The sequence below is a fragment of the Rhinoderma darwinii genome, chromosome 7, assembly GCF_050947455.1.
Source record: "Rhinoderma darwinii isolate aRhiDar2 chromosome 7, aRhiDar2.hap1, whole genome shotgun sequence".
Taxonomy (NCBI): domain Eukaryota; kingdom Metazoa; phylum Chordata; class Amphibia; order Anura; family Rhinodermatidae; genus Rhinoderma; species Rhinoderma darwinii.
The window spans coordinates 130,956,212-130,969,270 of record NC_134693.1 but is presented as its reverse complement, the minus strand read 5'-3'; the positions used below and the strand labels follow the sequence as shown (position 1 = coordinate 130,969,270).

The following is a 13,059-nucleotide window of genomic DNA, read 5'->3' as shown; positions in this document are numbered from 1 at the left end:
ACAGCTATCTTCTGTGTACGACCGGCTTAAGATGGTGATAAACATTAGATGTTCGTTGGAAGAACCGGTCAGTTTCGGCGGCGCTATTGTCTAATGTCTATGGTGGGTCATCTACATTAGATTATCTGGATCCAGCAATACATATTGAGTGTCTATGGTCACCATTACAAGGATTTTCAATAATTGAAACTTCTGGTGGGTTCTAAAGAAGTTTGGGCACATCATAGAGCGCAAATCTTCAATTCCCAGAATCAATGGGAAAGTAAAGCAATTTTTGTGACCAAAACTCCTACATTGCACCATTGAGCTTTACAGTATTACGTAAACAGGTGGCGCCTAACTTGGGCAGATCTGTCATTTCGGAGCATAGGAAAGCTGGTTAAAAGACATGTCATGTTATCCAAGTCGACTTTCACCCATCTTTCCCAGAAACAGATGGAGGACTCAATGACAGTTTTTTTTTATTTTAGAGGAAATGATAAATCCAGCTCTGCTACATCTGTATCTGATAATGCAGGGTTACCATAGCTCCTCTACAATGAACATGTAGGATAATTTATGATACCTCCTATAAATGGAACAAATCCTGCATGAATGTCTCTCCGCGTGCAGCGCACAATGTATGCATTGAGCATTCCAGTAAATAGCGGTTTCCGAATTCTTTGCTCGTAGGCATATCTTCCGATGTTTTCTCGTCCGCGATTACACTCCTTGCCTTCTGTTGACATGGCTTCTCTGAAAAGCAAAGATTTGATCCACTGTGAAGCTTCCTTGTATGCTTTGATACAGCTTAGTCTTGTGTTAAATTATTCAGAAATAATTACGGAACATGGTGTAGGTTATATGTTTTGATACAGCTCTGGGTATGGAATATAATTTCCAGTTATCAGACTAACAGTGTGACATTAGCACAGATTCATGTGTGTGAAATTGATTTGCTACTGAAAAATAGTGTGGTCAAATACCTAGTGTTGTTCCCAGTTAATAAGGTTTTTCATTAGTTTTGGTTGACGTGACCATATTTAAAGGGACAGGCTAAAAAAAACAAACACGAAGCTGCCTGCAATTAGATCCTGTGTCCTAATATGTTGTGTCATATTAAATTGATTTATAAATCTGACAAACTCAGATTGGATAAATCGGTCATCTCAATTTTAACAAATTTGGGAAGGTCTTTAAAAATTTGGCGAAAAAGGCCACAAATTGCACCAAATTTAGTAAATGGCGCACATGACATAACATATATGGCACAATTCGGTAGGTATGTTAGACACATTTCTTTTCCTTATGTCAATCTTTGGCTGATGTACGTGCACAACAATAATTTGAACCTAAATGTGGCGGATGTCTTTAATAAATTTGGCGCATTTTGGAGGTCTCCTGTTCAGGGCCCTCATCTATTAGCTACAGGAGCTACAGATAGCATCTCCAAGACACCTTTCACGTCACGTTGTTATATATTAAACGAAGGCTGTTACGCGAGTCTAACACTGGTATCCGTCACCCATAGTCTATTATGACATCGGATTAATGTATACATCATGAAAAAAGCTTTCCTGCTTACACGCTAAACGTAGGACAAAATTGTGATGTGAATGGGGCCTTACGCTGGCACATCCGGGTTTTACATGGACATTGATTTCCAAGGACACTGTGCAATGCTTCATTTCCCCTGTGGTGGCGCTGCAGGGAAATTGAACACTTATTGCCAGGTTACCCTAAAGATCACAGCTGATCGCTGGAGGTCCAGCAGTAGAATACCAGTTTATTGTTGAGGGATCCTTCTATCAAAATGAGGTTGTGTAAAGCGGAAAAAACACTTTCCTGTCTGGCAATATACAATAAATATTGCTTTCTCCTGGAAGAATGAGCTTCCATAGAAACCCATTATTTTTCTGCTTTTGTACACAATTCTTAAGGTTATGTTCACACGGAGGAATTTTCCGCCGCAAAATTATTTTTAATGGGAGTCGGACGCTTCTTTTTCCCACTAGCTAATTATTTCAGCTGGCGGGAAAAATAAGCGTCCCGCTCGATCTTCGGGCAGAGTCTGCCAAAACCTCCCATTGATGTCAATGGGAGGGAGGAATAGTCCTACGGCGGATTTTGTGGCGGAACCCGACACGCAAAATTCGCCGTGTGAACTACCCCTAAAGGGGTACTCCGAATTACATAATGAAAAGTTATCCAATATACTTCCTCTATCAATACCTCATGGTTTTCAAGATCTCTACTTGCTGTCATTCAATAGGAACTTTCATTGATTACTTCCAGTGGATATAATTCTGTCTGGGTCACATAATGGACGCACAGGTGTTGGGATCGTTACATTACAGTTATCAGAGCTGTGTCTTCTAATGAGCCGTGCAGCTGTGTGCATCACATGACCAGGACATATTATTAGCCACTGGTAATAATCAATGAAGTTCCTATAGATTGACAGCAAGCAGAGTGATTAAAAACCATAATTGATTCAGAAAATATATTGGAAAATTGTGTAACTTTTTATTATACAACCGGATTACCCCTTTAATTCCCACAGTGTTCCTCATTCTTGTTGCTGGATTGCAACCTTTTGGGCTAATTTTAGTTCACTCATAATTTACTCGTCTTCCACACCTCTGTTTGCTTTTAATGTTTAACGTGTGAACGCCAAAAATATCAAGTATTTATAATAATTCCATTACTATTATTATCTTAGATGCTATATCACACATCATGGCCAAACAATAGAGTGGGGGAGGTGAGAATATCCCAGAAACCTCTGGTGCCGCTTATCTCCCTGAAAATAAAGGATCATAAAAGCTAAAATTCAACATACACGACCCTTTCTTCGCACCTAGTAGAAGGAATCAGGGAGGTGGGTAGTCACAACTTCCATTAGTATGTAATGTGAATGACCAGCTTAAAGGGGCTGTCCTATTTTGGTCATATGGACATCACAGAGAATATTTCCTGCTCAAGTCGTCCCCCCCCCCACCCTATTTACCAGAAAGAGAGCCGCTGCAAAGAGCGCCTACTGATGTAAAGGACTGGGCACCATGCGGCACCACATTTGTCCTGTGACTTCCTTTTGTGACGTTTCTCGCTGGCTTTTTACAATGACTTTCAAGGGGAGGCACATTTTTGTTTCACGTGTGTGTAGGGAATTACATGGTATATATTTTTGATCTGTAAATAGACAACTTTTAGACACGTACGTACCAATTGTGGGTGACAACCAATATGGCAACAATAACAGATCCCGCAAGAGTTATCACCCAGGTTTCAGATACTCCAGAATGGCAAATCTTCCTGACAATCCTTGTTAGACCTGTAATGGCAACCATATTGGTTGTCACCCACCGACACAGGCTTCACCTAGGGCAAAGATTTAGTTTGCTGCCCTAGCCCTGTATCTAAATACCCTGCCCAACGCAGAGTGGCTTGTACCCTGCCCAACACAGAGTGGCTGGTTGCCCCCCCCCCCAACACCCAGGGCACAGGCCTCGCCAGCCTGCCCCCTAGCAATGCCCCTGCCCAGCGTTCCCGTTAATCTTTCCCAGAAAGCTTTGTCCTGCCTTTTGTCAAAAACACCTTTTTCAACAATCTTGGCTTAACTACATGTCTTAGGTTGACTACATAAACACTGACTTCATCCTTTTTGGGTAAGTGACTTGATGGGTGACTCATTTTACTACTGAATTATAAACCAAACTAAAAACACTACTTAATTTCATCCGAAAACTTCTGATCACATTGGAGTATTTAGATTTGATAATGTAGAATTTATTGCCTGATTTTTTTTTCCTCTCTTTCCTTTTAAATCGGATGTTGTCTAAACCCTGCGGACATTAAAGGGAAAGTATCATCTATATTGTTTTTTTCGCTAATTAAATTAGCTTAACATTTATTTTTTAATCTGTTTTTATTTTTTGATTGTAGATTTTGTTATTCTATTTTCTGTACATGATTATGGGGGCAGCTATTTGCCTGATCTGCTGTAAAAAGCATTTAGGGATATGTTTTACAGCAGCCACATGGACCACAGGAATAGGAGGGGACCCATTGACTTCTATGGAAGAATTTTCTAGGCATGCTCTGTAAGCTGTGTAGAGGTCTTTGTGCAGGGAGTGGGAGGGGAGCTGTATCCATCACCTATTGTCAATGGTGGGTCCTGCATTATCCATATATAGGTGTTACCTGTCAGTGTAATCCTGCCTGTGATGATAATGAGAGGACTGCTGAGAAGTGATCTCTACAGAACAGGAAGGATCAGTCTATTATGAATGGTGGATCCTGTGTTATCTATATAGAGGTGTTACCTGTCAGTGTAATCCTGCCTGTGATGATAATGAGAGGACTGCTGAGAAGTGATCTCTACAGAACAGGAAGGATCAGTCTATTATGAATTGTGGATCCTGTGTTATCTATATAGAGGTGTTACCTGTCAGTGTAATCCTGCCTGTGATGATAATGAGATGATACTGAGAAGTGATCTCAACAGAACAGGAAGGATCAGTCTATTATGAATGGTGGATCCTGTGTTATCTATATAGAGGTGTTACCTGTCAGTGTAATCCTGCCTGTGATGATAATGAGATGATACTGAGAAGTGATCTCAACAGAACAGGAAGGGTCAGTCTATTGTGAAACTTGGATCCTGTGTTATCTATATAGAGTTGTTACCTGTCAGTGTAATCCTGCCTGTGATGATAATGAGATGACTGCTGAGAAGTGATCTCTACAGAACAGGAAGGGTCTATTGTGAGACTCAGTGGCCAAAGGAAGAACTGCAAGATTTCAGGATTGTTTCTTTTTTACATATAAATAATGACATGGAAAATGGAAAAAAAAATCCCCAATTATTCTTAAAAAATATGTTTAACATAAAAACTTGATTGAAACAATAGCTAATTTTCTGATGACACATTCCATTAAGGCCAGGATTACACACGCAGTTGTGGCGCAGTTTTTGGCTCAGTTTTTCAATACATAAGAAAACATGAGAAGACACTGTGATCCATAACTTCATTATATTTCAGGGCCCATCTTTCCCTGCTTTACATACTCACAATTTTCTAAGACATCTCTTTGTAGTGAATCACTCTGCCCCTCCAACGTCATTGATGTTTATTCTGCCGATATCATAATTCAAGGTGTGGAAGGGTAAATAAATACTCCTCCGGATTAAGTGATATTCGGCTCTGCAATATATTTTATAATTGTAGTCACATTTGTCTATGACTTAAGTAAACGCTTCCTTCAGGGATTACTCATGCAGGGTTTTTTTTTATTTAATTTAGTGCAGGTTTTTCTGTTGTTTTTTTGATTTGGGGTCTGTGTCTTTTTGGGTCTATATTCCTATTTTAGAAAAAATAAATCCCTAAAATTACAGCACCTCTGCAGGGTAAACAGGGTACTGCAGATAAGTGCCATTTGACACCTGCATTTAAAAACTTTTTGCAACATATTGTATACATAGAATAAACAATACACCCTAGGGAAAAAAAATAAAGGCTAAATTACAAACTGTAGATTTGTTTCATAAGTTAAAAAATTGATCATACAGGCTTAAATATGTCTTTCAATACTCATTCTAGCCACAAATATATAATTTAACAGTGACCAGCTAAGAATCATTGTCTTGATAATAAAAATCCTACCGTTTTGTGTATACAGCTCTTATACAGACATGCGTTTCCATGGTTACATTGTGGAAATAAGCCCTGTGTGTAGTCTGATTCTGTGGACATTTGTTATCCCACTCCCCAGAAGGAAACACTGCAGGATCAGACTACACACTGGATTTATAATCTGTAACCATGAAGACACATAGATCTGCATAGGTGCTGTATACACAAAACGGTATGACATTTTCAATCAAGACTGTTTACAAAGTTGCTTAATTCTTTAACAAAAAGGCTACGTTTACACATGTCATATTTGCAATATGCAAATCCGACACAAAATTCCTACATGATATGCAGCTAAAATCCGAGGTATATCTGCCGTGGATGTGTTGTGGGTGTGTAGCAGTTATGCACGAGAATTTGCCTGATTGTCATTTAATGGGGCTAATCCTCGGATTTTCCATGTGGAAACTGTGGTTATAAGTAGCATGTTGATTTTGTTTTTGAGTCGCGGACAAAAATCTATGCAGAATTTTTCCGTAGCATGTGAACAGGGTTGTGAAAATCCAATTCATATGCATGGGGGCGGATTTGGATTCATCGTATTTTAAGCAAAATCCCTGTCAAATCCGAAACGCGTGAACACAGCCCCAAGAAGTTGTTGCAAAAGTATACACACCCTTTAAAATTGCAGTTTTATCAGTATCCCTAACACAACAGATGGTTGACGTAGTCTTTTGCGTGATGCCACCTTGATGGCCATGACCACAAACCGTGTCCATTACAAACTATCGTAAATGGGCAAAAAAATAAAAAAAATAGAAGCGATTTCTTTCCAAAATGTCAACAAATTTTTAATTTCCTTGGGGAAAAAGAATCCTATATTTCCAAATCACATCTCTCATTATCTTTCCCATTTTGTACACACAACAGAACTTTGTTTTAGTGTTCTAATAAAATACGCATGTCAAAAAAACAAAAAGAGAAAGTGAAAAACAAAAGCAAACAAGTCGCTACATTTAGAACTGAAATTTGCTACAATTATAGCTGTTAAACAAAATAAACACTAACGGTTAGCAAGAAGCGCTCAGGAAAGATAAATTGTATGAAAGGAAATGACAAATGTTTACAGTTTGGGGCTGATTTTAAGCAGGGCACGAATCCTCCAATGCAATAACTGTTTTAACAGCTGTTTTATTATGTTTTCTCCCTCTTTGTTTTAAGGGCTTTGAGTCATGATGCAAGAATCTGGGACTGAGACGAAAGGTAACGATTCAACCGTGCAAAATGGTGCAAATTCTGGTCACCACTTACTAGAGTGCACATTACGAGAAACGCGATCTAACGGAGAAACACCTTCTCTGGACATCAGTGCGGCCGACTTTGCACATCTTCAGCAACACCAGGTACCGTGCCCCCTTGTCCTGCTTTTGAGGGTAGGGAAAACAGAACCTTCCATGCAATCACAATGGAATGTGAAATTTATACTTTATTATGTGTTCTGGCGCCCGGGATCAGGCATTCATCACTGTGAAGGAGAGATCAAAGACAGTTATGCTGTCTGAAAAAGCCAGTGTGTACTGTTTAGTACCAAAATATAGTCCTGCTGACAACTGGTAAAGTGAGGGAGGATGCTTCTCCTGCTACTGAGTGAATATTATCTGCCTTTTTTGCATTTGACCTAGCGTGAAATAAATGCAAACCTCGAAACGCGTGGTGCATGCAGTCAAAATGCACTGTAACCCACTTAAATCGGTCATGTTCTTTTATTGTCTATGATACATAGTTAATGGTAACAGTGGATTTGGGGGAGATGCATTGCATTTGGCTAAGGTTACACTAGTGCTACTGAAATCGCCCCTGCCAAAGACTATAATTAAAGGAGTTGTCTGGTTTGGAAAACCCATTCCCAAAAACTTTGTAAGGGAAATCTGAGTTACTCAATGGGGGTTCCCTCTTCTATAAACCAAAGTAGAGTAATTACAAAGAGTGTCCCTCCCTCTCTGGAGATCCAGACATGTTCAGGTTTTACATGGACAGCCTATTGATTTAATTGGGAACACTGTAATTCTCTATTTCACCTGGGGTGGCACTGCAGGGAAATTAAACACTTTGCTGCCAGGTTCCCACCAACGATTAAAGCTGATTACTGAGGATTTCAGCAATGGGACACCCTGCGATCAATTTATCATTAGTTGACCCTTCTAACAAATAGGGATTCTCCAAGACAGACAGAAAATCCCTTTAAATTGTTAGAAAGGTCTACAGCTGAAGGATGATTTTAGTTGCATTCTCTTGTTATTGATAATCACCTCTTAGATTGATATTACCCTAGTAGGTTGATGAATAGACTGGAGATATTATGGGCTGTGTAACTCATGTGCATCCTAATCAAGACTCATCCAATTTGGTCTACAGCATATATATGATTTAAAGGCATTTCCCGGTTTCAGAAAATAAGACTTATTTCTAGTATTATATAAATTCAGCAATTCTCTAATATACTTTTTGTATCTATTCCCCACCTTTTTAAGATCTCTGCTTGTAGTCAATGAAAGCGAACCTTCATTGTTTACTTCCAGAGGATGAGGGTGTGTTCACACTTCGCAGTCAAATCGTATTTTTCACGAAATAGCTGCAAAAACCGCATGTGACCATGTGAACACACCCTAAAAATCTTTCCCGATCATGCGATGTTCACACAGGTGTGGGATTCGTTACAAGTGAGATCTCTGCTGTACTGCAAACGAGCCATGCACCTGTGTGATTATCACATGACCAGGACAGATTTTCATTCTCCGGAAGGATTTGTAAGTAATGTTCATTAATAACTTCCAGAGGATGAAACTCTGTAAGTGGTCATGTGATAGACACACAGGTGCATGATTCGTTACAGGAGACTGATAACTGTACTGTAACGAGCTGTGCACCCGTGTGATCATCACATGACCAGGAAAGATTTTCATCCTCTGAATGGATTTTCTATAGTTCTTTCATTGTCTAGATAAGACCCACGATCGTTTCAGTTTATTGTTATGGCAACATAAACAATATGATTACTCCCGGCGTTTCAAGTGAAGAATTAGAGCTATGGCTGAAGCTAGTATTATTCCAGTGGAATCCGCAGTTATCTATTATTCCTGAATGAGTTATTATTTCTATAGCGCTGACATAGGCTGCAATGCTGTACACTCACATACCTCATTCACACGCCAATCTCATATTTCGCCTATTAAAGGGATATAAAAAGTTTGTATTAAAAGGTCTCATATAGCTGCAAGAGTCTGCAGTGCAAAGGTGAAGGCTACAAATAATACTGTCACATGATTATATCACATGATCACTGGACGTGACATCATATGGACGAGATTTACCATAAAATATATACCTGCTGCTATTAGGCAGCTCAGAATGGTGGCAAAAAAAAAAAACAGCGGTGGTAAAAAATGAAATTTTTACACTACTGGAAAACCTCTTTGCATGATGTTTTCGGAGTTTGAATGGAAACTTGATTACATGGAAAAAAACGGTCCCGAACATGGGGAGAACTTAGAAGCTCCATGTAGATGTTGACCTGATTGGATTTGAACCCTTGGCTCTGATGCCGAGCAACAGTGTAGGGCCAACTCCATGTATATGTAGGCCCATGGGCGACATAGCTTGGCTAGTGTAGAGCATTTGTACCCAGATTGCCATGGGCCTTCAAGCCCAGTGGGTCCTGGCATGACATGGTGTAAGGTCATAACAAACATATCATACAATGCCTATCTATAAGTGACACACAGTATGGTGCCTATATAACAGTGCCATATGTGGACAAAATAATATTTCAGTAAGGCCTTGTTCACATCTGCATCGGAGGCTCCATTAGGGGCCTCTGTTGCAGATTCTGCAGAAAATACCGGAAACAGTAGCGCAGTATGCCTATCTATAAGTGCCTGTCTATAAGTGTTTCCGGTAAAACCACGGACACCCCGACAGAAAGCCGGACGGAATCCATTAAAGTCAATGGGTTCCGTCAGCTGCTGGTGGTGTCCGCGGTGCAACAGATCCGGTGCTTCCGATTATTCCCTTGTTCCTCTGTCACAGCAGAACAACGAAATACCGAATGCAGATGTGAACTAGGGCTAAAAATGCTTTACAGTGGCGTCCACGTCAAGAATAACCTGTAGTTCAGCGCCTACGTAGCAGCGCCGTACATTTATAATACCGCCATACAGAGCACACATAAAACGAACATACATTGAACAAAGAACAGCTCTATAAGTAATCAAATAGCAGTGCTATACCATTAATATTAGGATTTATGGTGGTCACAATCCCCGGGTGTCAGGCCATCAGTGGTGCCACCTGCAGCAGGAGCAGCCAATGTGCTCTGTGTGACCATTAACTGACCGGTCCTGCCACCATGCCATCTCACTGTGCTGACCTAGAGACAGGACAGGCTGCCATTCCTTCAGGTGGTTGTCGCCTCTATATCTGACTGTGACAAATCGTCTGCCTTGTGGACCGTCTGCTAACACGGAAAGTGACAATGTTGCTCTGACTTTGTCATGTGAATGCCGCCTGTATAGCCGCAGTCTTATTGGTTCACTGCATGACGAGCGCGACGGTTAATCATCCTAAGTACAAACAAAATAAGCAAGATAAACAGAACAGGCACATAAAGAGGCCTGTTTGACTTTTTTTTCCTTCACAATATCCTTGAATGAAGAATAATAGTAATTTATCCAAGGTCACAGTGAGCTTGTACATTCAGTCTATTGCCAGCGGTTTACTCTCGTCAACTGTTTGTATTTATGTAGGCGCAGGAATAACTCGGTGTTTTGCATTCGGTTCGGCTGAAAGCATTTGTTGATAAAGTAATAATATCTCATGACAGAATGCAGGTATCCAACTAAAGCGGAACCAGGTTTGTATTTAAAGGGGAATTCCACCTTTAGTTGGGTTCCATTTTTTGTGAACACCTATTTCCAAAGGTGTAGCTACCATGGAGGCAAACCATTCAGCTGCTATAAAACCCTTACAGAGAAGGGAACTAGCCATAGTTGGTCCCATCGCCTTACTGGATGACAAGGGTTGAGATATTGGCCCAAGGGTCAAGGAAAGAGCATTAAAGGGGTTTTCCCATGAGAGACATTTATGAACTATCCACAGGATAGGTCATAAATGTCAGATATATGCGGGTCCTACCTCTGGGACCTGCACCTATCTCTAGAACAAGGCCCCTAAACCCTGTTCTGTTGCTCTGTGTTGCGGCAGAAGCAGGTGAATTCCGACCATGAATTAGGAAACAGCGTAGCTCACTGAGCTACGCTGTTTCCTTAAGTCCCATGGAACTGAATGGTAGTTACGGAAACAGCGTTGTTCGCATGCTATGCTGTTTCCGTAACTCCCGACCATATTGTCAGGAAGTGGCCAGGAGGCAGAGGGAGCAGAAAAAGTTAGAACAGGGTTTAGGGGTCCCCGTTCCAGAGATAGGTGCGGGTCCCAGAGGTGGGACCCGCATCTATCTGACATTTATGACATATCCTGTCGAACCCCTCTCTTCTATAAAGTCCAATGTCTACTGTCACTATATAGATTATCGTCATAGTTGCCCTTGGTTGTCATGCCCAGTGGTGAACTTATACTGGCAAGGACCTCAGACAGCCATAGGACCCCAATCCATATACTTCTCCCAAACCTACTGTAAATACTTACGAAACTGTCCTGGTTATCAAAATTGCTTCTGTAGTGGGTATTACTAAACTAATACCGAACCGTATATTGTAACTTTGGTGGGATATTACACATTGAGGGTACTGCGCCTGCAGGTCAAAAAAGACTAGTTTGTCTATAACGCTCCTCTGAACCTGGATTATGTCCATAGAGAGCTATGGTCATAAACATTGTGGCCCCTCTGCTACAAATATCTACCTAGAGACCACCCAGCACGTCCTTCTTCCCCGCCGCCCTGTTAACCCCATGGATTAACCTCTCTAATATATGATAGTATTTTAACCAATGAAATGGATAGGACCAAATCTGGGCTCGTCTAGGCTATTTTCCTTTTTACGCCCATTACGTAGTGACCCTACATAGTCACCCTCTTCTGTCGTCACCCTTGTTTTCAAAATTGGTGCAAGAAAAAAGTGGAAAGCAACCAATCAGATCGCAGCTCAAATTTTCAGAGTCAGTGCTATTCTGACCAAGTAGCCAGTGGCTGACTACGTTGGATCTCCATACTTTTGTGGTGACAGGCATAGCCACCCAATATATTGCACTTCCTTCTCCTGAAATTCTCAGGCGCTGGACCTTGACAACAAGAAGTGTCATAGTGCAGCTCGACCCTCTGACAAACACCACGTCTTGGTTCTCTAGATAACCTGCCACGCCTGCCACGATAGACTTCTTGCCCTTGGAGGAACATAGACTGAGCTAATTCAATCATTTCCATCTTACAGGTCTTTACTTGAAGTGAGAGAATCACAGCCATGCTGAAGTCATTAGTGCGGCAGTCACACAAACCCATGGATAAAATTTCAATAACTGCAGGCCAGAGTTGAGTAAACAGCTACACTGAAACTTAATTCCTGTTGACTTTTCCCTCATTCTTTGCCAGGGGCACATTCTCGATCTGTGGAGCTAAGACAACAGGGGCTGCAGCTTTGATTAATGTAGGACAGTAGAATTAGTACACGATGATATACCAGCCGTGCATGAAAGAACAAAACAAACAAAAATGACTCATTTTTATCTTCTTCAAATTCAAGTGTGCTCGTCAAGAGTCTGAGATTGACATAAAGCAATGGCATTTTGGGGGCCCTGGTTACATCTGTGTGCTACATCCAGGATGCATGGATTTTTACATGCAATAGTTTTGTTTTTGGAAGTGCAAATTTTTGTGTGGCTGAGAGGTAAAGATTGATGGTGGTTAGAATTGGGCTCAGCTTGGACTCATCTGTTATCTTAATGCCCTTACTAGATGGTGAGGGGTGGGGAATTGGCCAAAGGGTCTTGGAAAGCGTCTGGAAGAAGAAACAAACACAAGGCCCCTCGGTCCTGGATGGCAAAAAGATTGAAGGAGTTGGTGCAATCCATAGAGTTTGTGTTTGGGCGCAATTTTGTGATGGACACATTATTGAAGACTTTAGGAGCCAGTTAGACCCCTCCAGGAGCCCAAGTGGCTTTTTTTTTGGCCTGGCAGTGGAATCTTGCATAGAAATCAGTAAAGGGGCTGGTAGCACATATGTAGGAGTATTACCTCTGGAATTTGTCTAGTCTGGGCTATAAATTTAGGTGAAGCTCAGGTCCGTCTTACACATTGCTGAAAGACAATAAACAATCGATCACTGATACCAGATGATCTTTTATGCTCTGCAAAAATAATCTCTATCAGGTGTGTGTCTGAACAGTGGGAAGTATGGGAGGGTTCCTTCAATGGCATTTATTTCTAGGGAGGCTG

At 41.0% G+C, this 13,059-nt stretch overlaps 1 protein-coding gene across 3 annotated transcripts in view; it reads left to right on the top strand.

The window, feature by feature from the left end:
• Positions 1 to 13,059, top strand: part of FOXP1 (forkhead box P1) — a 377,209-nt gene that overhangs the window by 140,498 nt on the left and 223,652 nt on the right. For 2 of the 3 annotated variants that reach the window (XM_075834036.1, XM_075834034.1), the window contains exon 3: positions 6,837 to 7,018. In XM_075834036.1, the coding sequence (XP_075690151.1) occupies positions 6,848 to 7,018 (171 nt within the window). In that variant the 5' untranslated portion in view covers positions 6,837 to 6,847. Of the gene's footprint in view, positions 1 to 6,755; positions 7,019 to 13,059 lie in introns of those variants that run through there. The other variant, XM_075834035.1, reaches the window with a different exon arrangement.